Consider the following 18,740-nt stretch of genomic DNA (forward strand, 5'->3'; position numbering starts at 1 on the left):
CAAGTAAATGAAACGTTCAAGAACAGACTAAAACACTTATTTAAATTGCATAGTATGATTTCATTGTGATTATTGAATAAGGAAGTAATATTTTAGTCACGTGCCGGTTGATGAGGATCTGCCTGCCGACTGTGGCACGCGTGCCATAGGTTCGCCATCACTGGTCTAGGGCGTCAAAACAGCCTCACTTTTTTATTATTATTCTTTTGATTACAACAAATAAAAGTTTGATAATAACAATAAGGAAAATAAGCACCCACACAGTTCGATACATAAATTATGCGGTACTATACGCATGTGTATATAGATGTAAAATACAAAAAGTACGATGGCTTTGAGCGAACAGGCAACCTATAACTAACTTTCCGCAATTTCAGGATCTTTCCCTAGATCAGCACATTAGAGAACATTCTGTCATGTTATACAACCTCTAGTATAAATACTGAGTATGCGCCATTTTTCATCAAAAATGCTTTCTTCTACCGCTGCTACAAGACCTTGCTTGCTGCTCATCTCATCTTTTTCTTCCCTTTGTTAGAACAGTTATGACGTAAAAAATCTAAATTTAATCTTACTTAGTTTAAATCACTTTTGAATATGTAATTTGGAGAATTTCATTTAAAGGCAAAATGATCTTCTGTGAGAATTGAATAAAGATGTGGAATCTAAAAAGCTAAATTCTTTTTTGTCGTCATTTTGCAGCCTTCTACTCAGCCATAACAACGCCCAGACTATGATATAGTTATATCGTCAAGTTTTGTCATTCCTGTGCCTGCCTGCCAAAATACACTGACTACCAATAAGTATTTTGACACCTATGCAAATGACGATATCTGCGGTCCTAAGGTACGTCACGGACTCCGCCGGTATATATCGTGTAGGAAACAACATCGGCTTTAGTCGCATGTAAGATGCCTCGCAGTTCGGAGGTCTATGATTTCGAGAAAGGTATAATTATCGTGTATCACAAATGTGGCCGATCCTTAAGGGACATATCTAGTGATCTGAAGTACCCAAAATCGACAGTGGCCTATGTGATTAAGAAGTTGAAGGTGAGTGGTGATTGTCGGAATGTGCTCCGAGTCGGCAGACCAACGAAACTGGGAGATAGAGACCGATGAGTGCTGTCCAGAAAAATTCGGAAGAACCGCACCCAACCGATGGCCCTCATCCGCGAGGAGTTTTAACAGGCATCCGGGAGTATTCTTTCAATGAATACCATCCGTAAGGAAGCACATCTGCTTGGTTTTCATGGTCGTGCTGCTGCCCATAAGCCTTTGATCACAAAGTCCAACCGCGCTGCTCGGTTAATGTGGTGCAAAGCACATCGAAATTGGACCGTAGATCAGTGGAAACGGGTTCTTTGGAGTGAAGAATCAAGGTTCACCCTTTACCGTTCGGATGGCAGGGTCTAGGTCTGGCGTCTACCTGGAGAAAGTCTCCTGCCAGAATTCATTGTGCCAACAGTCAAGTTCGGCGGAGGTGGAATTATGGTCTGGGGGGTGTTTCTCCTGGTATGGGCTGGGACCCTTGGTTCCCATTCATGGTAAGCTCAACTCCGATGCCTACTGCACTATTCTGGATGACAATGTGCTTCCTACGTTGTGGCAGTTTTACGGGTTGGACCCTGTTACTTTCAGGACGACAATGCCAGTTGTCATGTTTCGACGTTAACCAAGGCTTGGTATGGTGGCAATGGAGTTCATCGAATGGACTGGCCTGCCCAGAGTCCAGACCTGAACCCTATCCAGAACCTCTGGGACGAGTTGCATCGCCGAATTCAGGGGTGCACTACCCGTGCAAAATCGGTGAAGGAACTTGTATGTCTTCTCCAAGCCGAGGGGAAGAAAATACGACTGGCTGTCATACAAAGAATCGTGGAAAGTATGCCTCGGAGGGTCCACGCTGCAATTACTTATCATGGAGGCTCTACCAACTATTGATTTTGAATAAAGTTAGTTTTTCTTTTCTATCACAGATGTCCAAATACTTATTGGTAGTCAGTGTATTATATATATATAGTCTGAATAAACATATGTCAAAACCAGATAATTACTATATATGCATGTATACTTAACTTAATTGTTGTTTTCTTTTTCATAATTTTGATTACAACAATAAAAATTTAATTATAACAATGGACATTACTAATCAATACCCTTCTTAGAGTTGCCAACTTTACAAAGCAACAAAAAGGACATAAGTCGTTTTCAGCGATCTTTTCCGAGTTATGGCTTTTTTCTCAATTTACAAAATGTATAAAAGGGCGCCAAAATTTTTTCCACCCGTGACGTTCAAAACTCTGAATCCGGCCCTGGACGTTAGTAGGGAAATTGTTTCTAATATTTACAGAACTAATACTAAATATTTAGATAAAACTTAGTTCATAATTAAACATGAATAAAGGTATTACTTAAACAGATTATACCAGGCTCCGCAGCTGTTGGATACACAATTCTGACGCAAAAGACTTTTTGAGGAAACATTTCCCCACTGATCCAAAAAGAAAAGTATATTTCTAAATAACCATATGATTACGTAAAATACGCTTTCATGTCAACCATTAAAAAGGCCCGGGGCTGTAGTCCATTTGGTCCTGTGGTTAGGTGGCCCAGGTGATAGGTTCTATCCTAGCTGCTAACTGTAGTACAAAAAGCAGAATTCAATCGTTTCAAAAAGAACACACAGTTTTATGCTCGTAAAACACAGTGTTTAACTAAAAACATCTGCAATCGTATAGAAAAATTTATTATTTCTGAATATTCACCATTTAATTCATGTATTTTTTCTTATGCTTCTAGATATTAAAGAAAAAGATTTATATAGCTTAACAATAAAAAAATAGGTATAAAATGGAATTATAATCCATAAAATAAAAGCTTACTTTATTTTTCTATGCTCTGTTATTACGAAATATGACTTTTGCTGGTGCAGATTTGTACATCTTTTACTTACCAGTTTCCTCTGGTTTAGTACGGTTTAGGACTCTTCGCATTTTCACCTCCTATTTTTACGAGTAATATCCATATATATATATATATATATAGAAATATTTTCATACACCTTTCTTCCAAAGAAGTACCATGTCTCAGCAAACACAAACGTATTTGGAATTTGTCATTAGCAGTGATAGTTTCTCTCTCCATCACCCCTGTTAATTATAATCGACATGTCCGAGCAGGAGGTTCACAAAAGTATTGCGCTAATTAAGGTGCCATTTCCTCTTAGATTTAGTGTAGACTTAAAATTCAGTTTGAAAGTCTCTGAGTCTACAGTACGTGATTAGTGCAAGTCTTTTAAGGAATGCCAAATGAAAGTTGAACCACATGCCCACCAGTTGAGAATCACAACTTATGAAGACAAGCTGATTAGCTGTTGATGCACTGATTCGGATTGATCAGCGAATCACCGTTAGAAAAATCACTAAAAAACTTAAAGTAAGTGTTGATGGAATGGAAACATTAGTAAAAGATACCTTAACAAAACAGGTGTGTTCCCTATCTTTTAGTCATCTCAAGTAGGATATTCTACCTAACTCCTCTCCAGGTTTTTCCATCTTTTCGGTTCACTTAAATTTTTTGGAGGGAAGAAACTCAAATCTAATGAGAAATTTATTGGTGATTTGCAAGAGCGGGCCAATATACAGTCAAAGTTCTTCTGGAATCAAGAAATTGCCTGGGCAATGACTACGTCCAAATATAGTTCGTTAGTCGTTCCATAATAGGCAATACAGAGTGTTAGTCGTTCAATAATAGTCAATATAGTGCGTTATTCGCTACATAATATTCAACAAATAAAGTTTAGCCGATAAATTCCTGTTTATATTTGAATGTTCCTCATATATATCTCGATAATTACTCCCAGTTTGGAATTATTCTATATCTGTTGTCTTCTGGAGGTTCAGTCTTTTTGCATACTATAATAATATGTTATAAATCCACTTTAAATTTCACAGTAATGGCCATTTACAGAACGAATACTATTTAAATACCTATTTAAATTTTTTATTATTTTTACATATGTATAAGAAGTACCACATAAAACTCAAGCCACCGCAAAGAACTGAATTTGGTTTGAACTGCCATCAATCATACCATTTCCACTTTACTGATGCAGGACTACTTAAAATGGATTCCGAATTATTAAATAAACATTCATACTCGAATTGCTTAAGCCATTTGTTTTAGTCAAAACTCCTAGCAATTAGCGTGTATGATCTCACTTCATATTTCTATCTGAACCATAATTTCCTGTTTTAACCAGAAAACTTTTCATAATTTGTAATCATGATTTCAACAATATAAATCATTTTAATGGTTAAATGAACATTCTAATTAAAAACTTGCGTTTATAAATTATTTATCAAATATCACCTCAGCAGCGAATTTAGATGTTAATTTGGATATCCATAAAATATACACTCACTTATCACAAAGAGCTCTAAATTAGCTAGTAATCACATTCTGGACGATGCTGCATTTGCCGAAATAATATCGAAACAGATGATAATATTTTTCAGGCCACTATCTAAAAAGTTTCTTGAAACAAGAAAATTAAGAAAGCATAACTTTATAAAATGCGAAAACAAAAAATACTCTTAGAGGGAAATTTTCTTCAATGAATTCTACATCCCCCAATCAAGATACTTAAAACGAAAAGCACTTTTTGTAATAAAAATGAAGTCTGCATACCAGAGCTATGCTTCCTGTCTCTAATGGATTAGTTTTTAATCATTTTCCCTAAATTAATAAAGCCGTAGGCAACGATGTAATATACATTACCTACAGCTATTTTGTTATTAGAAAGAGCAACGAAATAAGATTAATCACCACATAAGCGGTGCTTTCGGTCCAAAATTACCCATCCCCCTTCACGCACACGTAACTCATAATAATTAAGAGCCAATCATAGTAACCCGTAGGGCTTAGTTATTGCAGTTCGTTACCGATTAGCTTTTGTTTCATCACAAAACAATGTCAGTATGTTATTAATTATTATCTGTTAATATACACATATGTATAATGCATACATAAAAGCACAAGAGTTTAATAACTCTATTCATACCTAATATACTTTCTGAGAGTACTATAAGCTCTTACTATTAAATCTTTCACTGCATAAAATTATTATAAATATTATGAAATAATTTTTAACATTCTCTTGGGGAGAAAACTTATTGTTAAAGAATAATTCATCATTAAACATAAAATATCATATGTATTAGCAACAACTAATTTCTTGAAATCGTAATTTTTTAAAATTAATTTCAACTCTAGTTTTCTTTCTAAGCAAAGCATAAATCTGAAGCAGATAAGATAATGTAATTCAGATCTTTTATACTCTGAAACTCTGATTATATTATACTCTTTTATACTTTGATTCTTTTATACTCTGAAACGTATTTTCTGCAATGCCATATGCAGCACAAAATAAGAATATGCGCATTATTAAAGTTATTATGCATTAAGCAGAGCTTTAAAGATCTGTTATATTCTGAAATAGAGAAAAAAAAATAGATCGTTTTGAAAACTGCATTAATTGAAATTGTTTTCAGGCTTGTTATACCTTTTGACAATTCCTGTTCTTCCTCCTCAAAGTCAGAAAATAAATGAGCACTAAAAAATACGTATCAATATGAAGTTACGACGAATTCGTAATTTCATGAAACATATAAATGAAGGAATAAAAATTATGTTTAGAAAATTGCTCCTATGTGTTTCGACATGCATTTCTGTCACTCGTGAAAAATACATTAAAATAATGATAATATGACTTTTTAATGATAATTTTTTCAAAGCGTATTTTGTTTAACTAAAAGTAATGAATTCATTCTAGCAATGATAAAAATCGCCCCTCCTAGTCAAAAATAAATGATTTCTAAACGATTTCTAAAAGGGTTATTGAAATTTATTACTTCATATTTTCATGAAGCATTAAATAAAAAAAAAAAATATTTGCAAGATTATTATCCTCCCAGTGTAAGAGACGTGGATCCCTTTCTACAGTTAAACGAAGATTATTATATTTTTTTCATGTGTAGTGGTTTTTTAGCTTGTTTTTTGCATCAATAACATACAATTATTTATAACTTAGTCATCAACATTTACAGTCTGACTAATGTTCCAGAAGAAATGCAAGAAATGACTAACCAATAATATTACAGTACAATGCAATATTCTGAGCGACAGTTTTTTTTTTTTTTTTTTAAATTTTTATAATAATAATAATAGCAAAAATCAAAGATGGCCAACTGCAATAAAACCTAAAGTAAATAATTCTTTCCTTCAGAATTCGTAAAACATGAATATTATTACAATTTTGAGTAATTACGTGAAAGATATTCTACACCATGTGCATGTTGAAAGCAACTGTGTATTACTAAAGAAATGTGCCAGTAGCTAGCATATTTAAATAACGCATTACTTAACACTTTTCTAAAAGAGTGTAATGTCTTAATAACATTCCATACACATGAATTCGTGCATTTGCAATACGTATCCCTAGGTATCCTTCCCTTCCCTGCGCAATTCTGCCTATTTTAACAGAAAAAGGTGGCGGGTGAATAATTTTGCATGCTTCACATTTTTCATATTACCTACCCGGCTGGATCCGCAGAAATCGGCGCATCCCACGGTGGAGCCTCTCTCATCCCGCGCTAGGTCCCCGAAATGGTCCCGTGGCGCCATCTCGTTTTCGTCCTTGCAACAACAGCAGCATCCGCGGGGCAACATGGGTCGTTGAAGATGCGGCTGCGGCGATGGTCAATTTCCGCTTGCCGAAGTTCACATTGCGGTCTACGGCGAAGAAATTCCATCTGCTGCGTCGATTTTCTTCAGGTAAGCACTAGGCCTACATTTAGGCTTAGAAAACATCACTATGGGCATAATTTATTACTACTAAGTTGCTCTTCTTTCTCTGATCTTAGATATCCAGCTGATAGGAACGTAGCTGTGATAATCGACACTTCAGGATCACACATTCAATTTTATCTTATCCTTCTCTATCTCATAACTTAATAAAGATATACCAATACAGATAAAAAAAAATAGTATCACAGAAACAGAGATTATAAATTCCACTTTCTAATCGGAAGAGTTATTTTTAAATTTCTCAGTTATATATATAAAAAAATTGGAAGCAGCAGAAGGAATATAATTTCTCCGTTCGGTTTCAGTCTATATTCGTTATCGTAATAATGAAACAAATTTTCGAATAGTTTTTGAAATCAAAATTTACAACAGCTCCAGAGTACGACTCACTTAAGAATGGAATAATCCGCAGGCCCCTACAGAGGAGAAAAGAACTATCGCCTGACGTAACAGCTGGAGCTAAAAGGTCTCGCCGAAAACGTGAGACCTTCGCCGGTACTCTCTTGTTTACTAGTCATTTCGAACTGCATTTCGTCGGGGAACGGGATACAGTTTCCTAGCTTTGGCGACAAAATTTCTCAGTTGGCGAGTTTCAAGACCTTTTCCACTTTGGGTTTGAGCCAAAAGAAATAAACTAGAATCCTTAATTTTTTCATGTTTGAAATAGTTTAAATCTCGAACTTATGTGCTGTTCAGCATTTCTGGCTGTCAAAGCGAATCACTGAAATTATATAATTACTTTTAGAATGGAGGAATTAAATATAATGTAAATGATAATTCGTATTCTTTTCTCTCGTGCATATTAATTTTTTTACAATTTTTTAAATAATTAACTTTGCAATTAATTGCAAGATCAAAGTGTATGCTGTTTATAAATGCTGTCTCCATTAACAGTTTGCTTCTAAAGAAATTAGACCAAGTCATTTTTTTTCTTGAAATGCACAGAGCATTTTAGTTTGAAGGTAATGCTATAAAAAGCCAGCTTTATTAATTATTAAAATTATCATGTATATCTTGCACTTATCTGGAAAACTTAGCCTAGTTTATGAATCTAAAACAGCAATGAGTTATTAACATAGTGCACAATAAGGTTAAGTTTATTTGAACTTGGAAAAGTACACTAGGCTATATCTTCGTGCATGATTTTCTAAAGAAATCTGGCTGGTATCTACGCTACATATGCGGAAAACCACGAAAATCCATCACGCAGCCAACCCGTTCTTCTGGGATCAAACCCAAGTCGAATTTTCAACACTCAACGGTTTTAACATTCGGACTTACTACACAGTAAAATTTATATATTTCAAAGATTTAAAATACTAATGCAGTGAAGATTTTATTAAATTAAATTCACTACTATACTTCTTTATTTACTATCAAAATTTAAAATTATGAGTTCTGTAAGTAAGAATGATATTCAGAAAAGCGTATAAACTTCTGATCTCTGCCAGAAAACCAGCTGATGCGTTACAAAAGGGGAAAAGAAACCAACAGTGCTTAAAATTAAGTAAAATTAAACTACTGGGGAATAAAATTTAGCTTTAATTCAAATTTATTGGGCATTTTTTAAAAAAATTAATTCCCATATCTGACTGAATTTTGGATAACATTAACTAGTACATTGTTGGCGAAATACGCTCACATTCAAATTTCAGTAATATGAAATCATCAAATTTTAAATGGAAGAGAATTATGTCCGCTATATCACTAAAAATAGCAAAACTAAAATTTATTTTTTAAAACGCCTATTTTAAAGTTTAGTAACTTTTAATAGATACTATCAGAAGAAGAGGAGGCACTGAAAAAAAGTAAAGCTTAGATTAGGTTACTTGCAGAATATCAAAGCACACAGCGGCTGCCTGTTTGGGTTTGGTTTGGTTTAGTTGATTACCGCAAAACACACTAGGGTTATCTGCCTAAGGGAATGGATGCATTTCGTGAAGGATTTTCTAAAGAAAATTCGCTCGCATACACGTCACGCATCTCTGCCTAAGGGAAAGTATGCCTCCGTGGAGGACCTTTTAAGAAAAATTAATTTGCAGGCATTCAAACTCCGTTCGAAGTGTCACTGAATATTGATGACTTTCTTATAAAGGAAACTAGTCTTTGTCCATTAATAATATATGCATAAGAATTAATTATAAGAAGATTGAAATGTACATACATGACTCCACGTATGAGCTTGAATTCTTAAGATACTGCGTAATTATAAAATTCTAGCATTAAATTTATAAGGTTAACCGCATATTGCAAAGTACTCGAGGGTTACATACCTAAGGAAAAGAAAGCCTCCGAGGAGCATTTTCTAAGGGAAACTGGCTCGTATTCATGTTACATGTGAGGAAATCTACAAAAAATACCAATGCAGCCAGCCCGGAATTGAACCGGATTGAACTACCAATATTCAATGGTCTTAACCACTAGAAGGAAGACTGCATCAGAATTAAACGAAGAAGATAATTCCAATAGCGGAATGAATAAGACCACTTAATTCTAGTATTTTCATTGTTTTCAGTTTAATGGACTGGCAACGTAGAAGCTCCATGGAAACTACTCCGTGTTCTTCCAATTTATAATTACATTTATAGTGACTGCATTGTCGCCATAGCGGATATATATATATATATATATACTATACCTGGGTATTATACTCTACTGGCACCACTCATTCAGTGTACGAGAAAAACGACTTCAGTCCGTCAACCGATGGGTGCTTTCGCGGTTTTCATCATGTGTAACATGTATGCAAGCTACATAGTTTCCTTTAGAAAGTCCTCCACAAAGGTATCCCTCCCCTTAAGCCCTGGAGTGCTTTGTCATAATCAAATAAACCAGCAGCAACCAGTTCACCGGAATCGTTATTGGTTGGTTGCACTGCAATTTCTGGGGCAAAACCTGTCGACGGTATCTGCGACAAACTACTGGTTGAAGCGAAGCAGTTGAAATTGACAATTAATTGCCAAGAATCCAATGATCCAAAAAGCAATAGAAAATCGAGAAAACTGTCTATACAGTAACATATAAAAGAGAAACTATATAAAAATGAAGCAATTCCTACTGCAATCACCGCGTACTATATCACGGATCAGAAAACTAAACTAAAAACTGAAACAGTGACAGGACTGTATAAAACAAGAACACTTTGGGTATGTTAAAACCATGAAGATAAAAACAAATAAGGAAACGCGCGAATTAAAATATCGTTTAAAACACTGCAGGTGTGCAGTTCCTATACAGTTTAGTCGCGATAAAATTAAGAATAAAAACAAAAAAAATCACAATTTATAGTAAAATTTAGTATCTTTTAAAAATCCAAACAATTTCTAATGAAGTCGTCTTCCAATTAAACCAACTAAATCCAGATTTAAACAATTAATACGTTTTAGGTAAAAATATTTAGAAGATTAACATTCATGTAAAATATGGCAATATGTCAAAATGCCACTGCAATTCACGGGAAGTGGATCTCTCTCACCTTTCAGAGAATGCTCACGACCAATTCTCACACGAGTTCAGAGGACGTTTTCCCTTCTGTTTTAGACCAGTCGGACCTCGTGATCTTACCAATCGTGGTCACGACCAATCGGACTATCATGTGGTGACTCTGTATAACTTCGAGCTGTATCTTTCAAGTGTCTGCCTTATCAACTGTCGTTGGTAGGTTATGCGCCTACCATGGTCGTAACGGGTGACTGGGAATCAGGGTTCGATTCCGGAGAAAGACCCTGAGAAACAACTGCTACCGCATCCAAGGAAGGTTGCAGGCGCACAAATTACCCATGCCCAGAACTGGTAGGTGGTGACAAAAAATAAAAATACGAGACTCTTTTGAGACCCCGTAACTGGAATGAATGCACTCTTAATCCTTTAACGAGGTCTATAGTGGGCTTAACTCTTGTTAGTTTATTATCTTGACCATCCCAGTATTTATTGGTAATTTTACATTTGATTATCACCTTGATGTCTATTGATGGAACCAGAAGACTGGACGCTGTAGTAGCAAACTTAGCAGTAATATCCACTAGTTCACTTCCTTTTATGCTAGCGGCCCAGGAATCTACTGTCACCATAATTGAATTCGAGTAAAAAACTACCAGCATCAGTAGTGTTAACCATTTCACCACTGACCAGTCTCGAAAATGAATGGTAATACATATTATATATCATCATCCATGACGCAACACCGAAGGGTGGGCCAAAGCCTTCTGAACCACCAACCATCTCTTTTCAAAATGCCTTCTAGCAGCCAAACCCCTCCTAAACAATCCTCCTCTGCATCATCTGTCCATTCTAGGTCTTCCTCTCCTTCTTGTTAAACTTTGATCTAGCCGAAAATATTTATTTTAGTATATTACTGTCGTTCATATGGATAACACTCTCAGCACAACTGAAACGGCTTATTTGAATGTAATGAAAAATATCTGACTCTTTGAACATTCGGTATATTTCAGTGTGCGGCTTATAACCCTAAGCGTGTGCGGTATATTTCGGCCAAAGCTCATAACCCTAAGCGTTTATAAGCTTTGGCCACTACTAAGGCGAGCACTGGCGGCCACTTTTATTATTGAAGCACCTAATAAGTGGCCACTGTTGCCTCCTATAAAGGGACAGACAAATTACATCCATGCCTTCTCCGGGAGTCGAACCCGAGACCTTCGGACACGGCAGTCAGAGTCACTAACGACTTTCCTGTCTGGTCAGCTTATTTAATACAATATTACATATTTTTTATGTTAAATACTATACGATTATTTAGAACATTTAAACTAAAAATTTAGAAACTATAAACAAAACTTTGATAATTTTTATTTAACCGTTTTGGATTACTACCCAAATAACTAAATAAACTGAAAATTTTTTCTAAAACTTAAAATGCGACATCAAAATATTTCAAAAGCATTACCACAAAGAAAACAGAACAATATTTCACTGCATTTGCTAGAACTCTTAATATGCAATTTGTTAGTAAAATAAGTGACAAAGCAGTGACATTCTAACCGATCCAGCGTCGAAAATCTGACAGGTACATAACATTAAAATAAATGATCAAGAGGGAAAAAATCATTTAAACGTACTTCCTTTACTCAAACTGACGTGAAAAGTGTCATTTATTCTGCAAGCTGCAATAAATAATATAACAATAGCGGTAATAAATAATAAATTCGATGAGCTGAAACCAGAATACCAGCTGAATCCATTTTCACTCTTGTATTCTCAAATGAAGAAGAGGGGAGTTTTTTTTCTATATTTGTTTTATTTATCTAAGTGCTCTTCTTATTCTTAGGTAAAGAAAATGAGTATGACTAAACATTATAGTACATCGAAGCAGCACGAACGTGTCGAATTCCATTTGGAATAAATGAACCAAAAAAATAATGGCTATAAAATGAATCGCATGAACTTTTATTTCATCTTATTTAAATTTTTATTAGCCCAAATGGGCGTTAGCATTTCGTTTTGGCATTTTACATTGCTTCACTATAAAAGTCTGTATCACTTTTCAAATTACTGTCATCAAATATTAGAGCCCTGCCTTATACTTAAAGAAATTAAGTAATGAAGAACTGCATGAATGTTTGAATGTTTCTCGCATTGTGAGAGAACAATAGTACCTAGAAACATCCAATTTTGAATAACGTAGTCCTCCACTCGAATATGGGCATCTGGAATCCCAAATTTGGAATTTGATTTTATTGTCGATTTCACATTTTGTAAAACTTTAACGAATTTTCGATTAACAAACTGCTTGTCACACATATTCAAGGACGCGCGACCGTGCAACATCATGCCTGCTCAAACCATTACACCTCCACCAACGTAATGATCGTTTTTCTTGATGAAAGAGAGATAGTATCGTGTTCTAAGCTTTCTCCATTTACAGATACGGCGAGAATCAGTACTCAGGTTATATTTCGAATCATCTGTAAACAGCACGGTGCTTTACAGAAGTCTGGTTCCAAGCGCATGTTGTCTGGACCATGCTAAACGCACTTTCTAGTGTACTGGTGATCGGGACGCAAACAGCGAGTCTTCTGACATACTGCCCTATGTCATGAATCTTTAGGGCATATGTAGACCATTGGACTTTTCCAAACTCAGTATACAACGCACGTGAGAGCTCTGAAGCTTTAGGAATCCTGTGTCGCCGCGCGAAAAGTACGAAATAACGATTCTCATTCATCGTCGTAAATCTTGATCGACCTTGTCCACGTCTTCTCGATATGAATCCAATGCACTTTAACAGTTTCCACAAATCGCAGAGGAAACTGGGCGTTATACTCAACTCCGGAGCCACCTACACTTGCGATTAGCCTACTTTCAATCTTTCGACTATTCTCCATATCATTCCATCATCCATATGTTCTTGGTCAATCATTTTACCTTATAAAACTTACTCAACTCTTGCGAGAAACTCTTGCGAGAAACATGGCCAATACCATGAAGGAGTACGAGCCAAATCACCCAAATACCTCACGCGCTTAACATTCCCTCCACAATCATAGCTCAGTAGACGCGCATGTATACGCTTACGTATTCGACTCGAATATTTACATAATTCTTCTAAGGTATTCAACTTCAATACTTTTCGTAAAAATAGACACAATTTGCAAAGTCCCGCAATTTTGTATTTTTAGAATATACGCTAACGCATATATTTTAAAAAAAAAAAAGAATGAGTAGAATTTTCTATATGTTTGTAGCATAAATAATTATAATCTTACCTTTTTTCGACGCATGCGTTATCACGTCTTCGGCAATTGTTACATAATATCTATATTTTCCAATAATTTATGATTCAAATAAATTTAATAAAGTGAAAACATAAAATTATGCCATAAATTTATAATTTCCTCGATTTCCAATACAAAATTAAAATGCGTAGAAGTAAGTAGACTAGAAAGTTTATCTCACCATTACGAAAGGTATGGAGATATAAATAGATAAGAAAGTTTCCTCTTCATGTTTCATCATAACATCCAACTAAGGGCACAATATGTACTTGTTTTTCCTAATCACTATTATATTTGTGCACTTATCTTTCAAAATTGAACATCGATTTCGAATACGATTGTAATAAACTTACCTTGCAGGAATCAACGTGGCCCTCTTCATATACAATACACAGTATGTATATATATCTATGCAAAATAATGATTTTCCATCACAGCTGTATCTTTAAATTCATCAATTTTTAATAATAATCTATGAAATTTCAAGATGTTATAAACTTTTTGACAGATTCTAAATTTAATCGCTTTCACGAAATTTATTTCCCAGGATACTCGAAATATTGAACGAAAACATAGGTTACAATAAGTACACTTAATGTCATAACTAAAACTGATGCGTGTGATATAATTTGAGTTCGTTTTGATTTTTTGATTTAGCAAAAGGATTTCATGCCTACAACATGTAAAACGTTTTTAACGTCGACTGTAGTTAGAAATGATTATTTTGACCTTCTACTGAGAATTCTTTCGATAATCATGCTTAAAAGTTTCGTACTTACCGGTGAACGGTATGAGGTCATAAAATAGTTGGCCATCTACGGTACATATAATAGCTCGAATAGTGTCCAAGAGCTGATTAATGTTAAATATACTGGAAATTAAAAATAAAATTTCAGTAAATAAAATAAAATAAAATAAAAATAAATAAAAAAACGTGTTCCCAATACATTTTAATACCAATAAAAAAAATTATTGCAAATTTATTTTTTAAATTATTATTTCGTGGTCGCATTTTGTCCATATTCCAAATTTAGCAGCTAAATTCTTTAAAAAAATATTATCAAACAATTTTAACAGAAGAGATGAAAAATATTACAATTAATACCAAACTCTACCTTATTTTTTTTTTCAGTTCTATTAATTTCAGCATTACTTAACGCTTTATAAGTATTTACAAACATGTACTAAATACTAAAATACTAAATCAACCGTTACAGCAAGTTACTGTCAGTCGCATTGCCCCTCAAAAACTCAGAAACTGTTTCTTTGCAAATCCATAATATACGCAGAAAAGCCAATAAAACAGCATGATCGGATTACTTTAAAATACAATTTAATTGAAAATTGTCGAGAAGCTTAAAAAAGAGAGACATAACTTTGCCTACCGCTAGATATCACTTTGCTTAAATACCAGGATTACAGCTATTTTATGGTCCTATCTAGCAATCATCATAGTAAAACTGCATTTCTGAGGAACTGCAAATATTTCTTTAAAGGAAAAAATGGTTTACTGAAATTATTAACAGCGTTTCGGTTACTTTACATAATTTAAAGTATTCAGTTGCAGTAAATTCAATTTATTTACTTCGTTACACATTATATTCAGTTTTGAATTATTAAACTGATAAAAATGGATTTATTTGCAAATGAAAAAGGGAAAGAAATTTGGACTCGATAAAAGCCATAATAACGTCTGACAAAACCATAAATGATCTTGTCCCATACATATATCAGACCTTGAAGATAAATACATGGTACTTAGGCAGCTTAATATATCTGGCTTTACTAATAAAAATAATTTTGTTGTTAGGATTCCTAAACGAATTTTACAACTAATTCACTCAAATTATGTATTTGGCGTTAAAACTCACGGTTACTACTTTCAGACATAGAAAAGTACATCTTTATGTAATACAAATATATAGAAACACAAATCTGCGCATAAGACATAGTCCGAAATCTTGAAAAAAATGTTTCCCCCCCCCCTCATTCCGGAATACTATATGGGATTCTGAAAATCGGAAAATACTAGCCCAAAGGAAAATTGCCATTTCTAAGCAGTAACTGAGTGGTATTATTACGCATTTCTGATACAAGCTGAAATTGAAAAAGATTTTGAAAATACTATCTATAAATGAATTTACTCAAAATGCTATTAAAGAAGTAATTGCATTGCAAAAACCCTCCCCCCCTTTTTTTTAAAGCCTTAGGGGGTGTTAGCCCAGAACCTTAGGCAGATAATCCTACATCCTTAGGCAGATAGCCCTCAAGGCTTTTCCGTAATCACATAAATCAAACCCTCCTTCCAGCATGTCTTCGTGACGTAACGGTAGCACACTGAGCGCGTATTCGAGAGATCCAGGTTCCAGTCAATGCAAGGGTACTGCTCATTTGTCATGTCTCCTGCTTCAAGATAACCTAATGTGTAAACAATATATTTCATTTTTTTTATTAAAAAAACTCAACGACTTCAATTCGAGCAGTGACAACACACGGTACGGAATAAAATATTTTTATTTCCAGTGCGCGAGACTGTCTATCGGAAATTCTAAAGAGATGTTGTTTTTAAACACATTTTTGTCCAAAGGGTCATTAGCCTAAATGCTCTCGAAACGTGTATGTTTGTGTAAATGAATAAAACGCCCCTTTGGGCGTAATATAAAATCTAAAAGTTTTCAGATTTTATTATTATTATTTAAAGCTCTTTTTAGAGTTCCTCTTGCTTCATAAGACTGAAAATTTGTTAATTGAATGACAGATTCCGAAAATCAATTCTCTTCATGACTTCTCATTTCAACAAAGATAAAAAAATTCCCTTTCTGAATTGGAGATGACTCGTTTTTGCGCTCATTTCATAAAGAAACGCTCGTTTTTTTATACTCAACATTTTCGATAATACTCTAATATTTAAATGTACTTTGGAGAAAAAATATCTTTTAAACGTTTTATTTTTTCCAAATAGCATAAAAGAAATAACATACATAACTAATTTACAAAATTTTAACTTATTTAATGTATTTATTTTTAAACCCACTACATCAATTAATGGAAATAATTAAGGAAAAATGATGATATGTAATAATGCTTTGATAAAATACTCAATTTAGCTTAAAGGCATGAAAAACTTGAAAATAGCGTAATGTCGTAGAAATGTCCTTAATTTTCCTGATTCAAAGGTTCTTTACTGAAATGCTGTCAGAATATTAGCGGTAAACTATTAATATATATCTCCTTTTAGAACAGCAAAAGTTCATTTTGATGCAGTACACAATTTATGAAATAGTATAATTTATTAATTTTAATGAAATATGTTTCCGTTTTCGTCTAGTTTAAACATTCTGTATAAAGCAGACTTGAATTGATGCTACTCATCAATGGACAAAGATGCTCGAACCCCGTGTCCTCCATATAACATGCTCTCGGAATAAACATTTCGCAATTCACCGTTTCTGCATAAAATATACCAATAAGGCTTTACTTTTAAAGAATAGGGTGATGACAAAAGCTGATTCTGAAAGGTGGAGAGAATTGGAAAATAGTTAGTGTTAGGGCCTGATAATTGAGTTTACTATGTTTTATGAATTATCATTAATGTTGTTAGTCTTACTAAAAAACGCAATGTTAATATTCTGCAAAAATTAGACTAAACTATATATGTTAAATAAAATCAGTAACAACCCCATATGGTTAGATTATAGCAAAGCACATGAGGACTCTACGTACCTAACGGAAAAGATGCCTTCATGAAGGACTTTTTAAGCAAAATTGGCTCGTGTTCATGTTACACATGGGAAAAATCACGAATCGTGCCATGCAGCCAGTCCGTTCGCCGAAGATTTGAACCCGTGCATAACAAGTGTTCAGCGTTGTTATCGCTCAACCACTGACGGACTTACTCCATAAGATGTTGACATGTAAGGTCTATCAAAGCTCTATCAAAAATGTAAGTTTAATAAAAGTTATTTATACATCACAAATCTACAAGTACAGAGGCGCAATACATGCTACCGTAACCAATTGATTGGGTTATTTGGATTCCAACAAAGAAACAAAGGCTATCTGCCTTGGAAAGGAGTATCTTCATGAAGGACTTTTTAAGTTAAACTAGCTTGTACTTATGTAATTTATGAAGTACACTATGAAAATTCTCATGCAACCAGCTCGTCCGCTGGAATTTGAACACAAGTCGAATTAACAGTGTTTAGCGATTTTATCTTTCGGCTGCTTGGTGGGCTTTGCAGCCAATTGCCAACTGAATAAATCACAAGCAGTGCTAGTTTATTCTCGAGCTCGACTCCCCACCAAGCAAGTCAAAAACGTGGTGGTTCATGCTATAATTAAAAACTCTCTCCTTTATTTGTTTCTGAGACAGGTGCATTTGGAGCATTTCGCTATGATAATTAGCCTTACAATATAGATAAGTATACTCTAAGAGAGGCTATTCTGCGTATTTCGACAACCACTGGTTGCGTGAATAAGACCATTGAACACTAGTAGTTCTACCAAGGTTTCGAATCGAGGAGAATAGGCTGTCTATATCGGCTCTTTTTTGGTTTTCTTTATGTGTATATTTACACAGAGGGAAAATCACGGTCACATGGTAATTCCCTAAGTGTAACATTACACACACAGAGAAAAGTTACTTATCGGTAATTTTAGAGTAGACACATAGGGAAAATTTTCCAATGAGCAATGTTAACATATAAAGAAAAATTGTAATTCCTAAGCCCTTAGGAAGTTCTACGAAGTTTGATTTCTTAGTAAAGACTCTCACAAATGCATTCTGTCCCTAAGACAGACAGCCCTCGGAAAATTTTGTTAAAATTGATTAAATGATTGCGTACTTCAGCTTCCCTCCTCCAGTTCATAGCGTACGGTTTTGTTATTATTTTAGTATCATAAAACTAAACTCAGTGGCGCAAACAGCCCTAATGGGCAAGGCCTGCAGCGCCCCGAAATCTGCTTTCTTGCCCTGAACAAGTGGTCAGCTTGCCGCAGGACCCCCAGTGTTTAGTCCCCAAGCGAGCTTGGTACTCATTTTCTCGACCCAAGGGATGGAAATCTAGGGATGAAAGACTGAGTCAACCTTGCCCAGCCGGGGGTTCGAACCCCAAACCTGTGGTGCTGCTGCGCCACCGGG

The 18,740-nt window shown here is 34.7% G+C and overlaps 1 protein-coding gene and 1 long non-coding RNA gene across 5 annotated transcripts in view; one reads left to right on the forward strand and one right to left on the reverse strand.

Annotated features, from left to right (window-relative positions):
- The window catches only part of LOC118199634 (uncharacterized), a 286,569-nt gene that overhangs the window by 244,003 nt on the left and 23,826 nt on the right, over nt 1–18,740 (reverse strand). The window contains exon 1 of one of the 4 annotated variants that reach the window (XM_085816802.1): nt 6,600–7,384. The exons of 2 other annotated variants lie outside the window; for them this stretch is intronic. In XM_085816802.1, coding sequence (XP_085672928.1) covers nt 6,600–6,731 — 132 coding nt within the window. In that variant the 5' untranslated portion in view covers nt 6,732–7,384. Of the gene's footprint in view, nt 1–6,599; nt 7,385–18,740 lie in introns of those variants that run through there. One more of the 4 variants, XM_085816840.1, reaches the window with a different exon arrangement.
- Nucleotides 6,713–18,740, forward strand: part of LOC118201628 (uncharacterized) — a 52,145-nt gene continuing 40,117 nt past the window's right edge. The window contains exon 1 of the long non-coding RNA XR_015041158.1: nt 6,713–6,836. This is a non-coding gene — a long non-coding RNA (uncharacterized LOC118201628). The remainder of the gene's footprint in view (nt 6,837–18,740) is intronic.

Source organism: Stegodyphus dumicola, chromosome 1 (genome assembly GCF_044657685.1).
Source record: "Stegodyphus dumicola isolate Sdum_Otavi_A_Nest chromosome 1, ASM4465768v1".
In the NCBI taxonomy this organism is placed as follows: Eukaryota; Metazoa; Arthropoda; class Arachnida; order Araneae; family Eresidae; genus Stegodyphus; species Stegodyphus dumicola.